The sequence below is a fragment of the Brassica napus genome, chromosome A1 (assembly GCF_020379485.1).
Source record: "Brassica napus cultivar Da-Ae chromosome A1, Da-Ae, whole genome shotgun sequence".
NCBI classification, from domain to species: Eukaryota; Viridiplantae; Streptophyta; class Magnoliopsida; order Brassicales; family Brassicaceae; genus Brassica; species Brassica napus.
The window spans coordinates 8459009-8473908 of record NC_063434.1 but is presented as its reverse complement, the minus strand read 5'-3'; the positions used below and the strand labels follow the sequence as shown (position 1 = coordinate 8473908).

The following is a 14900-nucleotide window of genomic DNA, read 5'->3' as shown; positions in this document are numbered from 1 at the left end:
TTTGTAGTTATCTTCATGACTTGGTAGGTTTTAAAATTTAGAGAACCATAAATATTTTAAGATAACTTGTAACAAAAAAAAATCTTATAATAGCCATGTTCTTTTCCAGAACGCAGCGTCAGCGGCGTGCGTCAAAAAAATATAAAAGGATTAAAAATTGACACATCAGCAGCAGGTTAAAACAGAGAGTTGAACGATACTAATAATTGACGCAAAGGACACGTTAATGCGGAGTTGAAGACGCTGATAATTGCAGCGACGATGAAAGCACGGAAAAGATCAGTTGCGGCAATCGCCGGCGGAAGTTGTATAACGAAGCTGCACTTAAATTTCTTTTTCTTGTTTGATAATTTTTGATCTGTGCGTCAGACGCAGCTTTAAACAAACGAACAAGCCTAATATTGCATTGGATCTATGTTTATTAATTGTTTTAAAACTCAGGGACTAAGGTGAATGTTTTATTGGATTTTGTCCAAGAATTCATGAAAATGCTTACAACTTGCAAGGTTTTGGTAAGCCTGGGTATCACTTATATAAAGTGAAGTGTTATAGCCCAATTTGCACTTTGGTTTATTTGCAAGTACCTGCTGTTTTGGGAGGCCGAAAACAACACACCGTTCCCTTTTTCTTGTAAATGGAAAACTGCACGTTAGCTTGAACTTGCGTGCCATGTTCAAGTTTCTGACCTATTCACATTTTTCCCCTTTTAAAAGTTCGCAGGTCGCTTAAAAAAGCTGAAACACACACACACACACACAAACCAAAAATCCCACGAAAACGGTGTCGCGGGAACGTTGAACAATTATTATTATTATTATTTGGAAGCACTGCTCCTCCTCATTATTATTATTTTATTCTCCTTGATCCGTTTCTCGACGTTATTAATTCTCCTCGCTGGAATCTGAACATCGAAAATCCAAAAATCGAAATCGCACACACCTGAAGGAAGAAGAAGAAGATGTGGAGACGCGTGGCATCATCACTTTCCCCGATTCTTTCTTCACCATCATCTCGATCCCTTTCGCGTAACCAGGTGCGACGCTTTCCGCTTCGATTTTCAATCCCAATCGCTCGAGTCTTCGGATTGTTGTGGATTTTAACTCAGTTCATTACGTATTCCAGGCAGCTTTTGGGCTCATTATTCGAGAATCATTTGCAACGGAGATTAGTAAACCGGTACGTACATATAAGGAAAAAGCTCGATCAATCTAATCTGCTCGTTTTATTGTGAATATAAACTTGTTTCTACTTGTATATCTCACAGGAAGAAGGGGTGAAATCTCCATTCATTACGTTCGTACTAGGTTAGTTTTCGATTCTGCTGTTTATCAATGTGTTAGTTTTTTTCAAAATGTTTGCCATTTAAATAGTTTGAGTTAGTCTGATGGATTTGGTATATAAACCTCAGGAGGACCTGGAAGTGGGAAAGGAACGCAGTGTGAAAAGATTGTTGAGACCTTTGGATTGACACATCTCAGTGCTGGAGATTTGCTCAGGCGAGAAATCGCTATGCACACTAAAAACGGGTATGAAGATTTAAGTTTTTTTTTTTTTTTTCTGTGAGTTAAGCCTCGAAAGTTTGTTGGTTGTATGATTGTGTGTCTCATTATGAGGAGGAAATAAATCTCAATTTCAGGGATATGATTCTGAACTTGATTAAAGATGGGAAAATTGTTCCTTCTGAAGTTACTGTGAAGCTATTACAGAAGGAGCTGGAGTCGAGTAACAGTTCCAAGTTTCTCATTGATGGGTTTCCGCGAACTGAGGAGAATCGTGTTGCTTTTGAGCGCATTGTGAGTTGTGTAGTTATCATCTCCCTCTCTTCTTCCCTTTACTTATACAATGCTCTCGAAACTAAAGCTCCTTGAAACGATTGCAGGTAGGAGCTGACCCGGATGTAGTGCTGTTCTTCGATTGCCCTGAAGAAGAGATGGTGACACGAGTCTTGAATCGTAACCAGGTGCTTATTCTAAAAGCTTTTCCACTGTCAACCTTTCAGTTTATAACCGTGCCATGAAAACCGAATCCTTGATTGTTGCAGGGCCGAGTTGATGATAATATAACTACAATGAAGAAGCGTCTGAAAATCTTTGAGGCCTTAAATCGTCCTGTCATTGACTACTACAAAAACAAAGGAAAACTCTACACAGTGAGTTCATTGCAAAAACGTTTATGAAGCTGTTGAAAATGTTTGATTCAAATGCCTTATAGCTGAGGTTGTTTAATCTTTGGTGCAGATTAACGCAGTAGGAACAGTAGATGACATATTCAAACAAGTTCTACCTATTTTCACTCCATTTCAAGAGGTATACACTAATCTCTGTCTGCATTTCATTTCAAAGTGTCTTTCTTTCTTGCATTATTCAGACATCAGGCATATACATCTGTGTCTAACTTGACTGTAATTTGTATGTGCAGCAATTGAAGCAGAGTCGCCATGTAAATCCAAAGTCTCCTTTGGTAGAACATTCTTCTTAACAAAAGATAATCAGTCTCAAATTTATTCATTACTTTTGAATTTTGATACGCTTTTGCATCGTTTTGTTTGTATTATCATCATATCTCATAAAAGGAAAAAAAAAACAAAAGAAAATGTAACTTTTAATATTTATTACTAATATTTTATCATATTAAGCTTTGCTTCCCTCCATTTATCATATTGAGAACAGAGAAGATGGTGAGTATCGTATACAGACCAAGCTTCTGTTATCCATCCATATCGTCTTCTTCGATGAAAAAGAAGCCCAGACACTACGAACAGTTGAAGCTAAAACAAATCCAAGACAACAACAACAACAATGGATTCACTTCCCTCTCTTTGTCCAAATCATCTCCCACTCCAATCTTGGTCGGAAAACAATCCATTCAACGGACCAAACTCGAAGCCTTAGACTCTGTCATTACAGAACTCGAAACCTCCGCTCGAAAAGGCATCACAATCACCGAACCAGAGATCTTCGCTTCTCTCCTCGAGACATGCTACACCTTGAGATCCATCCACCACGGCGCTAGAGTTCACCGCCTCATACCTGCGTACCTCTTACGCAACAACCTGGGCGTTTCGTCGAAGCTCGTCAGGCTGTACGCTTCTTGCGGCTACGCGGAGGTTGCACACGAGGTGTTCGATCAAATGTCCAAGAGAAAATCATCAGCTTTTGCTTGGAACTCTCTTATCTCAGGCTACGCGGAATCAGCTCAGTACGAAGACGCGATGGCTATCTACTTCCAGATGGCTGAAGACGGCGTTAAACCGGACCGGTTTACTTTCCCACGAGTCTTGAAAGCTTGTGGAGGAATTGGTTCTATTCAGATTGGAGAAGCGATTCACCGTGATTTGGTTAAGGAAGGTTTCGGACACGATGTCTATGTCCTCAATGCTCTTGTTGATATGTATGCTAAATGCGGCGACATTGTTAAAGCAAGGAATGTTTTCGACATGATTCCTCACAAAGACTATGTTTCTTGGAACTCGATGTTGACTAGCTACCTTCATCATGGGTTGTTACACGAGGCTGTGCATATTTTTCGTTTGATGGTTCGAGATGGGGTTGAGCCTGATAAGGTTGCTATATCTAGTGTTCTAGCTCGTGTTTTGTCTTTGAAACATGGACGTCAGCTACATGGATGGGTGATTAGGAGAGGAATGGAGTGTGAGTTATCCGTTGCGAATGCTTTGATTGTTCTCTACTCCAAAACGGGACAATTAAGTCAAGCCTGCTTCGTATTTGATCAGATGCTCGAGAGAGATATTGTATCTTGGAATGCTATTATCTCTGTTCATTCTAAAGATTCTAACGGCTTGAAGTATTTTGAGGAGATGCAGCTTGCTAACGTTAGACCCGATGTTATCACGTTCGTCTCGGTTCTATCTCTCTGTGCTAATACAGGAATGGTCGAGGATGGAGAGAGAATATTCTCTTTGATGTCGAAAGAATACGGGATAAACCCGAGGATGGAACACTATGCGTGTATGGTGAATCTCTACGGAAGAGCAGGGATGATGCAGGAGGCTTACTCAATGATTGTTCGAGAGATGGGGTTTGAGGCCGGTCCAACGGTTTGGGGAGCTTTGTTATACGCTTGTTACGTCCATGGGAATGCAGATATAGGAGAGGTTGCTGCTCAGCGTCTTTTCGAGTTAGAACCTGATAACGAACACAATTTCGAGCTGTTGATGAGAATTTATAGCAAGGCGAAAAGAATACAAGATGTTGAGAGAGTGAGGCAGATGATGGTAGATCGAGGATTGGAGACATAAGTTTACTCAAAGGTACATATGAGTTTATCGTTGATAGATCAGTCCATGTGATGTCATAGTAATCTTTACACACACAAGTGACTTGTTTGTTCATAGGGAAAAGAGTCACGTGACATGTGTGAACGCGTCTCTGATTGGTTAGCTGTTAGAAGTGATTTCTTTATGTCTATAGATTCTCGTGGGATGTCTTTTGCAAGATTTGACTTCAAAACTAGCGTCTTCACTATATTATACTTTTTGTCTTCACTATATTGTACTTTTTCCACTGCAATATTCAATTGAAAAGCCATATTCCTCGTGACCAGTGTTTTAATATGGGTTAGTAACATGGGTTTAGTCATTGGTCACGTGCATTAGGACCTACCACTTGCATATATGGAAAGGATCCAAAATAAGCTGTCTAAAAGAATCATATGATAATGTGAAGCAATAAGAACAATGTATATGAAGACATACAGTTCCAGCTTATCTTCTTTTATTGATACCCTCATTGCTTCACATTTATTAACGTTTCACCTAACTCCAGTTTCTGCTCTAAAATAAAATAAATAGTGCAGTGTGTGTTAGGATATAAATCCCTGAACCCTTTTGCTGCTACTCCCACTTTTAGTTGTTTATATTATAGAACCAAAATGGCAAAAAGTTTAGCTCTTTCTCTGATTCTGTTTGTTATGTATGCGTCCACCGCAGCTATAGCCATGGCCAGAAACCTTGGAGAGGAGTCTAGTGACGATACAAAGTTCGTTAAAGCCTCTTGTCAGACAACAACTTACCCGGAACTATGCTTTCAGTCTCTGTCTTCATACGCAAGCGAGATCAAGAAGCGGCCTCGTCAGCTCGCTGAGACAGCGCTTGCTGTTAGCTTGGCCCGAGCAAAGTCAGCCAAAACCTATGTCTCGGACATGACTGACTATAAAGGAATCACAGAGAGGCAGCACGAGGCCGTCTCGGACTGTATAGAAGAGATGGGAGATACTGTTGACAGGTTGAGAAGTTCGCTGAAGGAACTGAAGCATCTGGAGGAAGGCGAAAGCGGGGAAGACTTCTGGTTGTGTCTGGGCAATGTCCGGACATGGACAAGTGCGGCTCTGACAGATGAGACCACGTGTCTTGATGGATTTGGAGGGAAAGCCATGGATGGAGAGCTGAAAAGCTTAATCAGAGAACACATTTTGCGTGTGGCGCAAGATACGAGCAATGCATTGGCTTTGATCAATGTCTTTGCTTCCAAGCATTGAAGATATTGTGGTCTTGGGGGACTGAGTGTTTTTCTCTTGGGTTTGTTTTCTTTTGTGTTTTCAAGAAATGTGTGTTTGGTTTGTCTTTGAGTCAATATCAGGTTTCGCTTGCCAGTTGCCACATTGTTATGTCATGTACTTACGGGCTTACGGTGTTCGAAGCAATAATTTATGTAAGCCATGTAGAGGATGTTGCAATCTTATCTTTTAAACCATTTTCAGGTCATCTTTGATGGCATTAATCTGAGTTAGCTACAGAACTCATAGAAGTAGAGCAGAATCTCCGATAGGCCTGCATGGCTTTTGGGTTTGGCCCAACAATATCATCAACGATCCGTAACCAAACTTTTAAAAACAGCTTGGAACAACTATTGATATTTGAAATATTTTTTAGTTCATTTATAAAAGTTATGTGGACAAAGATTAAAAAAGTTTAACGGACATGTTTTGTCGAGATTTTGAGACGGACAGCTCCAAGTTGGGCAAAATGTCACAGTCCTCCATGGGTGATCTTTTTTGTTCTTTCTACGATCTATTGAACAAGAGAGGTCAAATCGGACCGCCTACGTCCAAATCGCCCCCGATCCGCATGTGTGTTTGCTGTTTTATGTGTTTTATTAATTTCTTTCAATTTAAATGTTAAGATAACTTTTTGGCTCGTAAGTCTAGATTAATGTTTGTTAATATCAGGAAAAATCTACGAAACCCTCCTAGTGAAAGAGCCCTAAGGTCAACGGCAATGTGCACAACTGGAACCGCTCATCATGGGATATGAAATAGGAATCCTTCTGACATGTTGATCCATATATACTTAAACCTCTGTAAAATATTATTTGGAAAAAAATAATATTATTTGCAAAAAAAGATGCCTCTTTCTCGCGTTTTTCATTCAGAAGAGTCGTTGCCCAAAGTCCATCATTTATCTTTTTCTTTTTTTTTTGAAAGAAATTTAAATTTTATTCACTTCAAAAAAACTTTGTATAACCTAATGCTACTTTGTGTAGAAAGTAAAACCTATAGTATGTTTTTATAGAAAGAAATGAAAATATTATCTACATCCAAATCATATCTACGTGACTTTCTCATATTTGTTTCTAGTTTTCTTTCTTAAAGAAGAGATTTTGTTTCGGACCAATTTGTACAAAAAGATGAAGAGTCGAGCAGCAGGTTGAGGAGCCTCTCCTACTCTGCGAGTGTTGCTCTCATACCAAATCGCATAAACTACCGCTTGGAAACAATAGCGAAATAGAAAGGTTGATAATCTGTCTTGTAAGCATATCACCAATTGTTGCAACAAAATAGGCCATTGAACAGAGTACATGTGCCAGCAAGCCCCCTGATCGTGCCTCTCTAAACCCGCAGAAAATGAACACTCAAAAATTAAGTGATCTCTCGTTTAAGTGGCAGCATTGCCTCTCCAGCCAGCCACCATTTATCATTCTGTTACTTGCATGTAATTATTTTTGATTGTCGTTACGAGTTACAGTTTGAGACTACCATGTGAACACGTCAAGTCGTCGATGAAGTACGAAAAGTCCAAAACATATTATAGAATTTATTAATATTCTGCGGAGAGTATAGAATGGTACTTCAACTTCGAATGCACATTGTGGTTAAGTAATTCGAAAACTGTACACACTTCTGGAAACTTGGAATTCATATGACTTATTAATTATGACATAAATAAAAGAAAACGTAACAACTTAATAAGCAAACAAAAAAGAAAAGAAAACATACACATGCAAAAGAAATGAGGTGAATATATAATGGTTAATTCAGAAACGTAGGTATCTGGTCATAAGGGCCAAAGTATTGCTTGTAGTCATTGAAAGCGCAGATACAGCTTTCTTCACCTTCTTTATCTCCACATTCTCACTTGCTTCCTCGAACTTTTTAATACACGGGATCAAATCTATCGCCGCCGAGCTCGCCCACGTTTCCAACTTCCTTTTAATCTCCCCCTTTGAGATTCTTCCGGCTCTGATGATCTCGGGGAACACTTTCTTGAGCTCGTCGGCGGTATCCTTCATCTCCTTCAGGCAGCCCTTGAGGATATTCGGAGCCTCAGGACTGGAGGCGACCTTTTTGAGAAGGCTAGAGACGATGGACGAGGCGCTTTTGGCGGATTTGAGGTTGACGTTGAGCGATGTTAAGCAGAGTTTGATGGGGTCGGATTTGATGGTTGAAGAGTAGGAGGACAATGAGTAGTAGCACATTGTAGGGTATGGTGTTGAGTTGCATGCGGTTTGAACGAACTTTTTGTCGTTTTGGTTTATGCCTGGTGGAGTTGCTGTTGTTATCGGGATGTTTGATGAGTTGATGAGAGCAATGAGAGCTAGAGAGAGTGTCAGAAGACGCAACATGTTTTTTAGTAAGGGTTTTTGTTTTTCTTAACGTGGGGTTTGAGAGAGAATAGAAATGCAAATTTTTTGGCGAATGTGAAACTATGCAGTATGTGTGTATATATTAGTCTAATGCACAACACATAACGGATTATTAATTGTAATTATTAAGGGAGTGATTGGATCTTCACTTTTATTCTGAATATAATAAAAATTAATTTTAACCAATCATATAATAGTGGTTAATGTTCTATTCTCGTTCGGTTTCAAATCACTTTGATTATGAATTTGTGTAACTAGAAAAAACAACCATACAATAGCAAGTATAGATATTTACATTTTTTTTGGAAAAGGGTAGAGCTATTAGAGCAATATCATTTGAAATTATCTCAAATAAGTTTTTTCATAATTGTTAAATTAATATAGTAAACCATTTAGAGTACATGTTCGTCTCTCTAATATTTTTTAAAATTTCTAGAGAAATTGATTTTAATTTTTTTTCTTATGTTTTCTCTCCTTTTTATTAAACTGCTTTTATAGAAACCGTTAATGATGGTATTCTTGATTTTGGTTTTAATATGTTCCTCATGCCTTCTACTGACGGTCGCTCTATAAAAAATCAGATAAATTTTATAATATTAGATATCCGAAACATATTTAAACCATGCGACATGTCATTCAGCAATTGTTGCATTTCTTCCGGATTAGTAGCCACTTATGTATGTTAGTATCGTCTCCAATCAAATCATTGTGCTGTAAAGTGTAAACAATCATTAGAAACTGTCGTAACTTGCAAAACATATATCATGTATGGCTGTGTAACTGTGTTCATAAACCTTGGCGTCTCAAATATACAAAACAATTAAGAAGCTTTTTTCTTGCTGTCAAAATGTTATTAGAATTTGAAAACAAACTGCATTCCGGTGTTTAAGCAAGGTGGCACGTGATGTAGTATGATGCTCATGAAATATGAACATTGACCAGATCTCTTAATTCGGAGAAACATCACTTATTTTATTTGTTTGACTCATTGTTAATCATTTTTTCTTCTGTAACTATTAAGAAAGACAGATCAACGTATCATGTATGTACATTATAGGGCATTGATATTGAAATTGGTCTCCCTTGCATAACTTATGCATAGGTGTTTATTTGCTGGAATTTGCACGTAGTTATATATATTTATATGTTTTTATCATTTCAATATATAAACTAACAAAAACAACAACTTAAAAGCAATTTTGGATCAAGGCAGAGTGAGAATATGAAGTGAGGATATAACCTAATTCAGAAGGCCTATCGAAGTGATGGGATCTTTTTGAGGTTTTTCTCCAATTACATTACTACTTACCAACTATTGTTTGATCATTTCTATATATCAGGTTTGGTCTTTGGGGACTGAGTGTTTTTCTCTTGGATTTGGATTCTTTTATGTTGTTTAGAAATGTGTGTTTAGTTGGGTTCTGAGTCATATCAATTTAGCTTGACACATTGGTATATCAGTTCTGTTGTTTAGAAATGTGTGTTTAGTTTCAAAGTTTGAAGCTGTTGATTTTACTTTTTATTAATGAAATTATATAGATTTGTACACCATGTAGAGTGTTTTGCAATCTTGTGTGTAATCAAGTGGTAATCCAAACTCAGATCAAACTGTGTGGTACGTTTTCAGACTAGTCCACTCTATCGCACTAAATATTTTTCCTCGAGACCGACCGGATTAACCGATAGGATTTATAAAAAAAAAACATTTCTCACTTCATCTGAGTTAGTGATAGAGTTAGTGATAGTCTGATAGAACTCATAGAAGAAGAGCTGAATTCCGATAGGCCTGAAAGACTTTTGGGTTTGGCCCAACAATATCCTCAGCAATCCAAAACCAACCTTTTTTAAAACCAGCAATTATTGAAATTTGAAATATATTTTAACTATTTTAAAAAGTGTATGGACAAAAATTTATGAAAAAAGTTTTAAGGGACATGAAGATCTCCAAGTTGATCAAGATCCACGGGTTATTCTATTTAGGTTTTCTAGTTTTCTTTGTGTATAATTTCTTGCATCTTAAATAGTGTAATTAACCTTTTTTGACCCCCTAAGTTTAAATTCATGTTTGTTGATATTAGCCCCTTCTTATGAAATTGGAGCGCGTTCCTAGGTCAACGGCAAATGGCCCAACTGGAACCGTTACGAATTCATCTATATATTTCCCTAAATAATAAGTTGATAACATGGGATATGAAATACAAAGCCACGATATATTGTTCATTATTTGTTCTGCTACCTGTTATTATTTTATGATCGTCAGTCATAACGAATTAACAATATCTACGGTTTGAGATTAATTACCGAACACACACATGAAAGAAAAAACAGGGTAAACTTTTCGAGGAAAGAGAGAATGTGAAAAGCTCTGGTGACCATGCGCCGTGTTTATTTGGATTAGCAACGGATTCGAATTCGGGTCTCTTAAAAATCTACGAAACGCCTTGTGACACCCGATCACGTGGTTAACACACGCATGAAGTACCAGTTCAAATGCACATTTTCATTTGCAAGTAATTATAAAACGTTAGACAGTGTCAAAACTTGGAATTTATATATATGATTACTAATTATGACATAAAGAAAACAAGATAAAACGTCTACCTTTAACAAACAAACAAACAAAAAGAAAGAAAAGAAAGAAAACGTACACATGCACATGCAAAGATAAGACGTGAATACAATGGTTAATTTCAGTAACCTAGGTAATTAGTCATCAGGGCCAAAGTATTGCTTGTAGTCCATGAAAGCTCAGAAACAGCTTTCTTCACCTTCTTCTTCGTGTCCGCATTCACTTCTCCTTCCTCTAACTCGTCTGTACACGTGCTCTCGTCTGTCAACGCCGAGCTCACCCACGTTTTCACGTTCCTTAGATGCTCCTCCTTTGAGATTCCTCCGCCGTTTAGATTCTTCATCTCGGCTGTCGCTTGCTTGAGCTCGTCGACAGTATCCTTCATCTCCTCAAGGCAGTCCTTGAGGATCGGAACCTCAGGGCTGGAGGCTGCTTTGGCCTTTTTGAGAAGGCTAGAGACGACGGACGAGGCTTTTTTGGCGGATTTAAGGTTGATGTTGAGAGATGTTATGCAGAGTTTGATTGGGTCGGACTTGATGGTTGATGAGTAGGAGGACAATGAGTTGTAGCACATTGTAGGGTATGTTGCTGAGTTGCATGCTGTTTTTACGTATGTTTTGTAGTTTTGGTATTTGGCTGGTGGGGTTGCTGTTGTTCCCGGGATGTTTGATGAGTTGATGAGAACAATGAGAGTTAAAGAGAGTATGACTAAACGCAACATGTTTGTTGATTAGGGATTTGGTACTTTTAACTTTGGGTTCGAGAGAGAAGAGAAAAGCAACCTTTATGGCGAATTGTGAAGCTATGCAGAATGTGTATATATATTAATATGATACACAATATAATGAATTATTAACTGTATCGCAATTATTAAGGGAATGATTAGATCTAGTATTCTAGTTTAAATGTAACAAAATTTGTTTAAATGTAATAAAAATTATTTTAGTCAACCATAAAATAGTATATAGGTATAAATCTTTTCATTTTTGAAAAAAAAATAGCGGCAGACCTATTAATTTAGATTTGAACGGTAAACACATTATAAAACTATATAATACTGTTTTTTCATAACAAGAAAATTATAGGTTCAAAAATATTCATTCATCTCTTTAGGGCGAGGTCCAAAATTAATCGTTTTCTAGAAGAGCATACTTCTCTCATCCTAACGAGAATCAAAGATGCGATCATTTAGATTTCTACTAAGCGATTCAAGAGTTTTACTTATTAGACCAACTGCGGTTGGTAGAACTATATAATACTTAAATATACGAAATACATGTAAACAATGTCACATCTCATTCTATTTGCTCCATTTTCCGAGTCTTTAACCATATCTTTCATTAATCATCCGGCTCTAATACTATTATTAGATCCCCCAAAAGTGAGGTTTAGCTCAAAGAGAAGAAAAAGCTAAAGTTGTTATTTAGTTGATCAGCTCAATTTTGTTACAACGTAATCACCATATAAACTATTTATAACACGAATCTAACCTGATATTAACTATTAACTATACATAGCTGGTTAGTATATTAATCCAGTAGATTATGATGTAAATCGTAAACAATTTCAAGAAGCTATAGTAACTTCCAAGAGATGGCTGTGTCAAATAACATGACCATCTACATAACATACCTGTTAATTTTTTTTGACAGCAAGACATTTACAGACTTATATTGACTCTGTAAACCACATAACATACCTGTTAATAATTTGCAAAACATGGGAGTCTCAAATTATTCCAAACAATCAAGAAGAATTTTTTTCTCGGTGTCCAAATAAAATTAGAAGATGAATACAAACTTCATTCCGGTGTTTAAGCAAGGGGCCACGTGATGTAGCATGATGTCCATGTAATAAGAACATGGACCAGATCTCTTAATTCGGAGAAACATCATTTATTTTGTTTGTTTAAAATAATATATTAATCATCTTTCTTATCCCTTTTATATTATTCGAGGAGCATTAATTTAAACTAATCTTAACCTCATGTGTTATTAACCAAATTGCCATTTCTTAGGTGTCAACACTAGAATCACTCTCACACTCTTTAATTAAATACCCTTTCCTCATTAGACTAATTACATATATTGCAATTATTCATTACAATATAGCTTAACATAATATATTATATGACTCCTATCTAAATAACTGATAACTCATTTGATCATTCATTACCCATTTCTCACGCGGCCTCCTTCGTATTAATAAAAAATATTTTTATTATTGATTTTCGTAGTCACTTTATGTTTTTATATTCATCAAGTATATACAAATATATTAGTAAACGTAGTATAACACAGGTTTTAGTTCAAGAAATATTTCTCATCTATCTTGAGACGCTTATCATCTTTATAATATAAGTACAAATAAAAATCGAATATAGCTCGAAACGCCTATCATCTTTGAGAATATAAAAATCTCAAGTACAAATCTGTTTTTGTATAAGTAAGAAGGTTCGTCTCACTTAAATGATATCAACTATAAAGCAATTTTAATATCTTTAAAATGTAGAAGGAGCTATATAACTGCTTGATCTATATGGTTTGTATTAATTTTCTTATTTCAGAAGTCCTTATTATCCAATGGTCATATGTTATTTTTTATATCAACCTCACATATATAAACTCATTATAGGTATAGTTATATTGAATATATAAAAAAATGTATTAAGCTATAGCCTTAACCGGTTAGCTACGTATGTTATTATGTTGAATTTGAAAAATTTATTAGTCCGCTTGGGCAAATTAAATTAGATATCAATTCAAAATTTTCATTGATTGTCTTTTTAAGTGATTAAGTATTTATCGGTAATTACGGTTGTATATAAAGAAAGTTAGATTATTCTGATTGGACAAATTAAATTACATATCAATTCCTAATTTTAATTGATTGATTTTTTATAATCATTAATCATTCATCTGCAATTACGGTTGTATATAAAGAAAGTTAGATTTAAAACTGAGTTACGGCTTTACACCTTCAATCTACTTCAAAAACTAATATTTTTAAATCTACTTCAATTACACCTAACCAGCTACACAAGTTTTTTTGGGAAAAAAACTACATATATAAATCTGCATAATTTCGTTCAATATTTTATTATATATAATATTTGTGACTATTTTTTACTTTATAATATCTATATATTAAAGTAATAATCTCTTTTAATCACTCATTCCGCGCAGGGTGCAGATTATTAAGTTAAAGATCAACTTTGAATTGTTAACTACGTCAAATTTAGAATGGGAATGTGATTGTCACTGATTGATATTTACATTTAATTTGATTGACCAGCACCACATTAATTTTCTATAATACAACAATCAAATAGTGTACGATAAGGAACAAAGGAAGTAATATATTCAGATTTCGATTTGAAATAGAAAATTTGATTATGGCAATTAATGATAGCGAGTATACCCTAGACCTAGGCGCCTTGCATATATAAATACTAGGCCTTATATCTACATCTCCTCACCATTCTCTCCTTCTCAAAACATCTTTACCACTACGATCTAGCATTCGCAACAGTCATGGAATTGTTTAACCATCAATTTATAATTTATTTTTGTTTTCTTATATTTTGTTTCTAAAGGGTTTTATTAGTTTATTGTTTATGTTTCATTTTATTTCTACTTCATAATTTATTTATATTAGTATTTGCTTACTTTTATTATTTATTAATTCGCTTCCACGACCTATAATTCAATTAAACAAACAAAAATACAAGTTAAAAAAAAACGAAGATTAAATGGTTAGTGAAATGCACAATTTTATTTGAAGTTTTTAAATGTAGTATTTCTTTCTATGATTTCTACCTTTATAATAACTATTAATTAAAAATGATAATCTTTTTAGTTTTACTAATTCCGCGCAGGGCGCGGGTTATCACCTAGTGTAATTATTAAGAAAGACAGATCAACGTATCATGGTATGTACATTATGGGGAATTGATCTCCCATGCATAGCTTATACATAGGTGTTTATTTGCTGGAATTTTCCAGCTCACCTTAAAACAAAAAACGCTGAGGCTTTCAATACTTTTAAAAAATTCTTGTGTTTAGTTAAATAAAGTTATATTTGGGCCCTTGTCAATAGCATTTTTTTAACATACTTTCATAGTTAGAGAAAGGTTTTTTCTTTATCAATTTTCTTAATTCTAATTTATCATGTCAAAAGAAAATTTGAATGGTTTAGTTACCGTTTAAATAACTCTGTAGGGATTTGGATTCGAATCCACACAAACTCAGATTTACTCATTCATGTGTCAGGCGATAAGGGTATCTAACTCCTCTTGCGAGCAATCAAGTCTGGTTGGACCTGTGGTCATGCTCCAGGGTACGTAATCGGTTGGGTTTCGGCCCGCCGGATTATATTTCAAACGAGCTCATATGGGATGCCACAAGGCAGCCAAATGTCACAAATATATCTGTTAGTATCGACAAACTAGT

General features: G+C 35.8%; 5 protein-coding genes across 5 annotated transcripts; 3 read left to right on the top strand and 2 right to left on the bottom strand.

The window, feature by feature from the left end:
• The first annotated feature begins 738 nt into the window (after positions 1-738).
• On the top strand, positions 739-2630 carry LOC106443152 (probable UMP-CMP kinase 2). Its single transcript, XM_013884748.3, has 9 exons — positions 739-1033; positions 1123-1176; positions 1265-1304; positions 1409-1526; positions 1637-1793; positions 1880-1960; positions 2042-2149; positions 2238-2306; positions 2419-2630. Exons 1-9 carry the CDS (start codon positions 959-961, stop codon positions 2476-2478), a joined length of 762 nt encoding a protein of 253 aa, XP_013740202.1. The 5' UTR covers positions 739-958; the 3' UTR covers positions 2479-2630.
• Positions 2631-2674: 44 nt separating this feature from the next.
• LOC106443140 (pentatricopeptide repeat-containing protein At4g25270, chloroplastic) lies at positions 2675-5722 on the top strand. The gene is made up of 2 exons (XM_013884737.3): positions 2675-4270; positions 4949-5722. Exon 1 carries the CDS (start codon positions 2675-2677, stop codon positions 4256-4258), a length of 1584 nt encoding a protein of 527 aa, XP_013740191.1. The 3' UTR covers positions 4259-4270; positions 4949-5722.
• On the top strand, positions 4633-5722 carry LOC106443162 (pectinesterase inhibitor 7). The gene has a single exon (XM_013884757.3). It carries the CDS (start codon positions 4891-4893, stop codon positions 5494-5496), a length of 606 nt encoding a protein of 201 aa, XP_013740211.1. The 5' UTR covers positions 4633-4890; the 3' UTR covers positions 5497-5722.
• LOC106375276 (pectinesterase inhibitor 4-like) lies at positions 5484-8247 on the bottom strand. Its single transcript, XM_048741984.1, has one exon. It carries the CDS (start codon positions 7857-7859, stop codon positions 7272-7274), a length of 588 nt encoding a protein of 195 aa, XP_048597941.1. The 5' UTR covers positions 7860-8247; the 3' UTR covers positions 5484-7271.
• Positions 8248-10384: 2137 nt separating this feature from the next.
• On the bottom strand, positions 10385-14274 carry LOC106444205 (pectinesterase inhibitor 4-like). The gene has a single exon (XM_048741979.1). The coding sequence runs from the start codon at positions 11168-11170 to the stop codon at positions 10571-10573; it is 600 nt and encodes a 199-aa protein (XP_048597936.1). The 5' UTR covers positions 11171-14274; the 3' UTR covers positions 10385-10570.
• Between the last annotated feature and the right edge of the window lie 626 nt (positions 14275-14900).

Coding starts and splice junctions, on each gene's coding strand:
- LOC106443140 (XM_013884737.3), top strand. CDS start 2,675: ATGGTGAGTATCGTATACAGACCAAGCTTCTGTTATCCATCCATATCG.
- LOC106375276 (XM_048741984.1), bottom strand. CDS start 7,859: ATGTTGCGTCTTCTGACACTCTCTCTAGCTCTCATTGCTCTCATCAAC.
- LOC106443162 (XM_013884757.3), top strand. CDS start 4,891: ATGGCAAAAAGTTTAGCTCTTTCTCTGATTCTGTTTGTTATGTATGCG.
- LOC106444205 (XM_048741979.1), bottom strand. CDS start 11,170: ATGTTGCGTTTAGTCATACTCTCTTTAACTCTCATTGTTCTCATCAAC.
- LOC106443152 (XM_013884748.3), top strand. CDS start 959: ATGTGGAGACGCGTGGCATCATCACTTTCCCCGATTCTTTCTTCACCA. Junction 1,305..1,408: donor ATTCATTACGTTCGTACTAG/GTTAGTTTTCGA, acceptor TATAAACCTCAG/GAGGACCTGGAAGTGGGAAA. Junction 1,527..1,636: donor GCTATGCACACTAAAAACGG/GTATGAAGATTT, acceptor TCTCAATTTCAG/GGATATGATTCTGAACTTGA.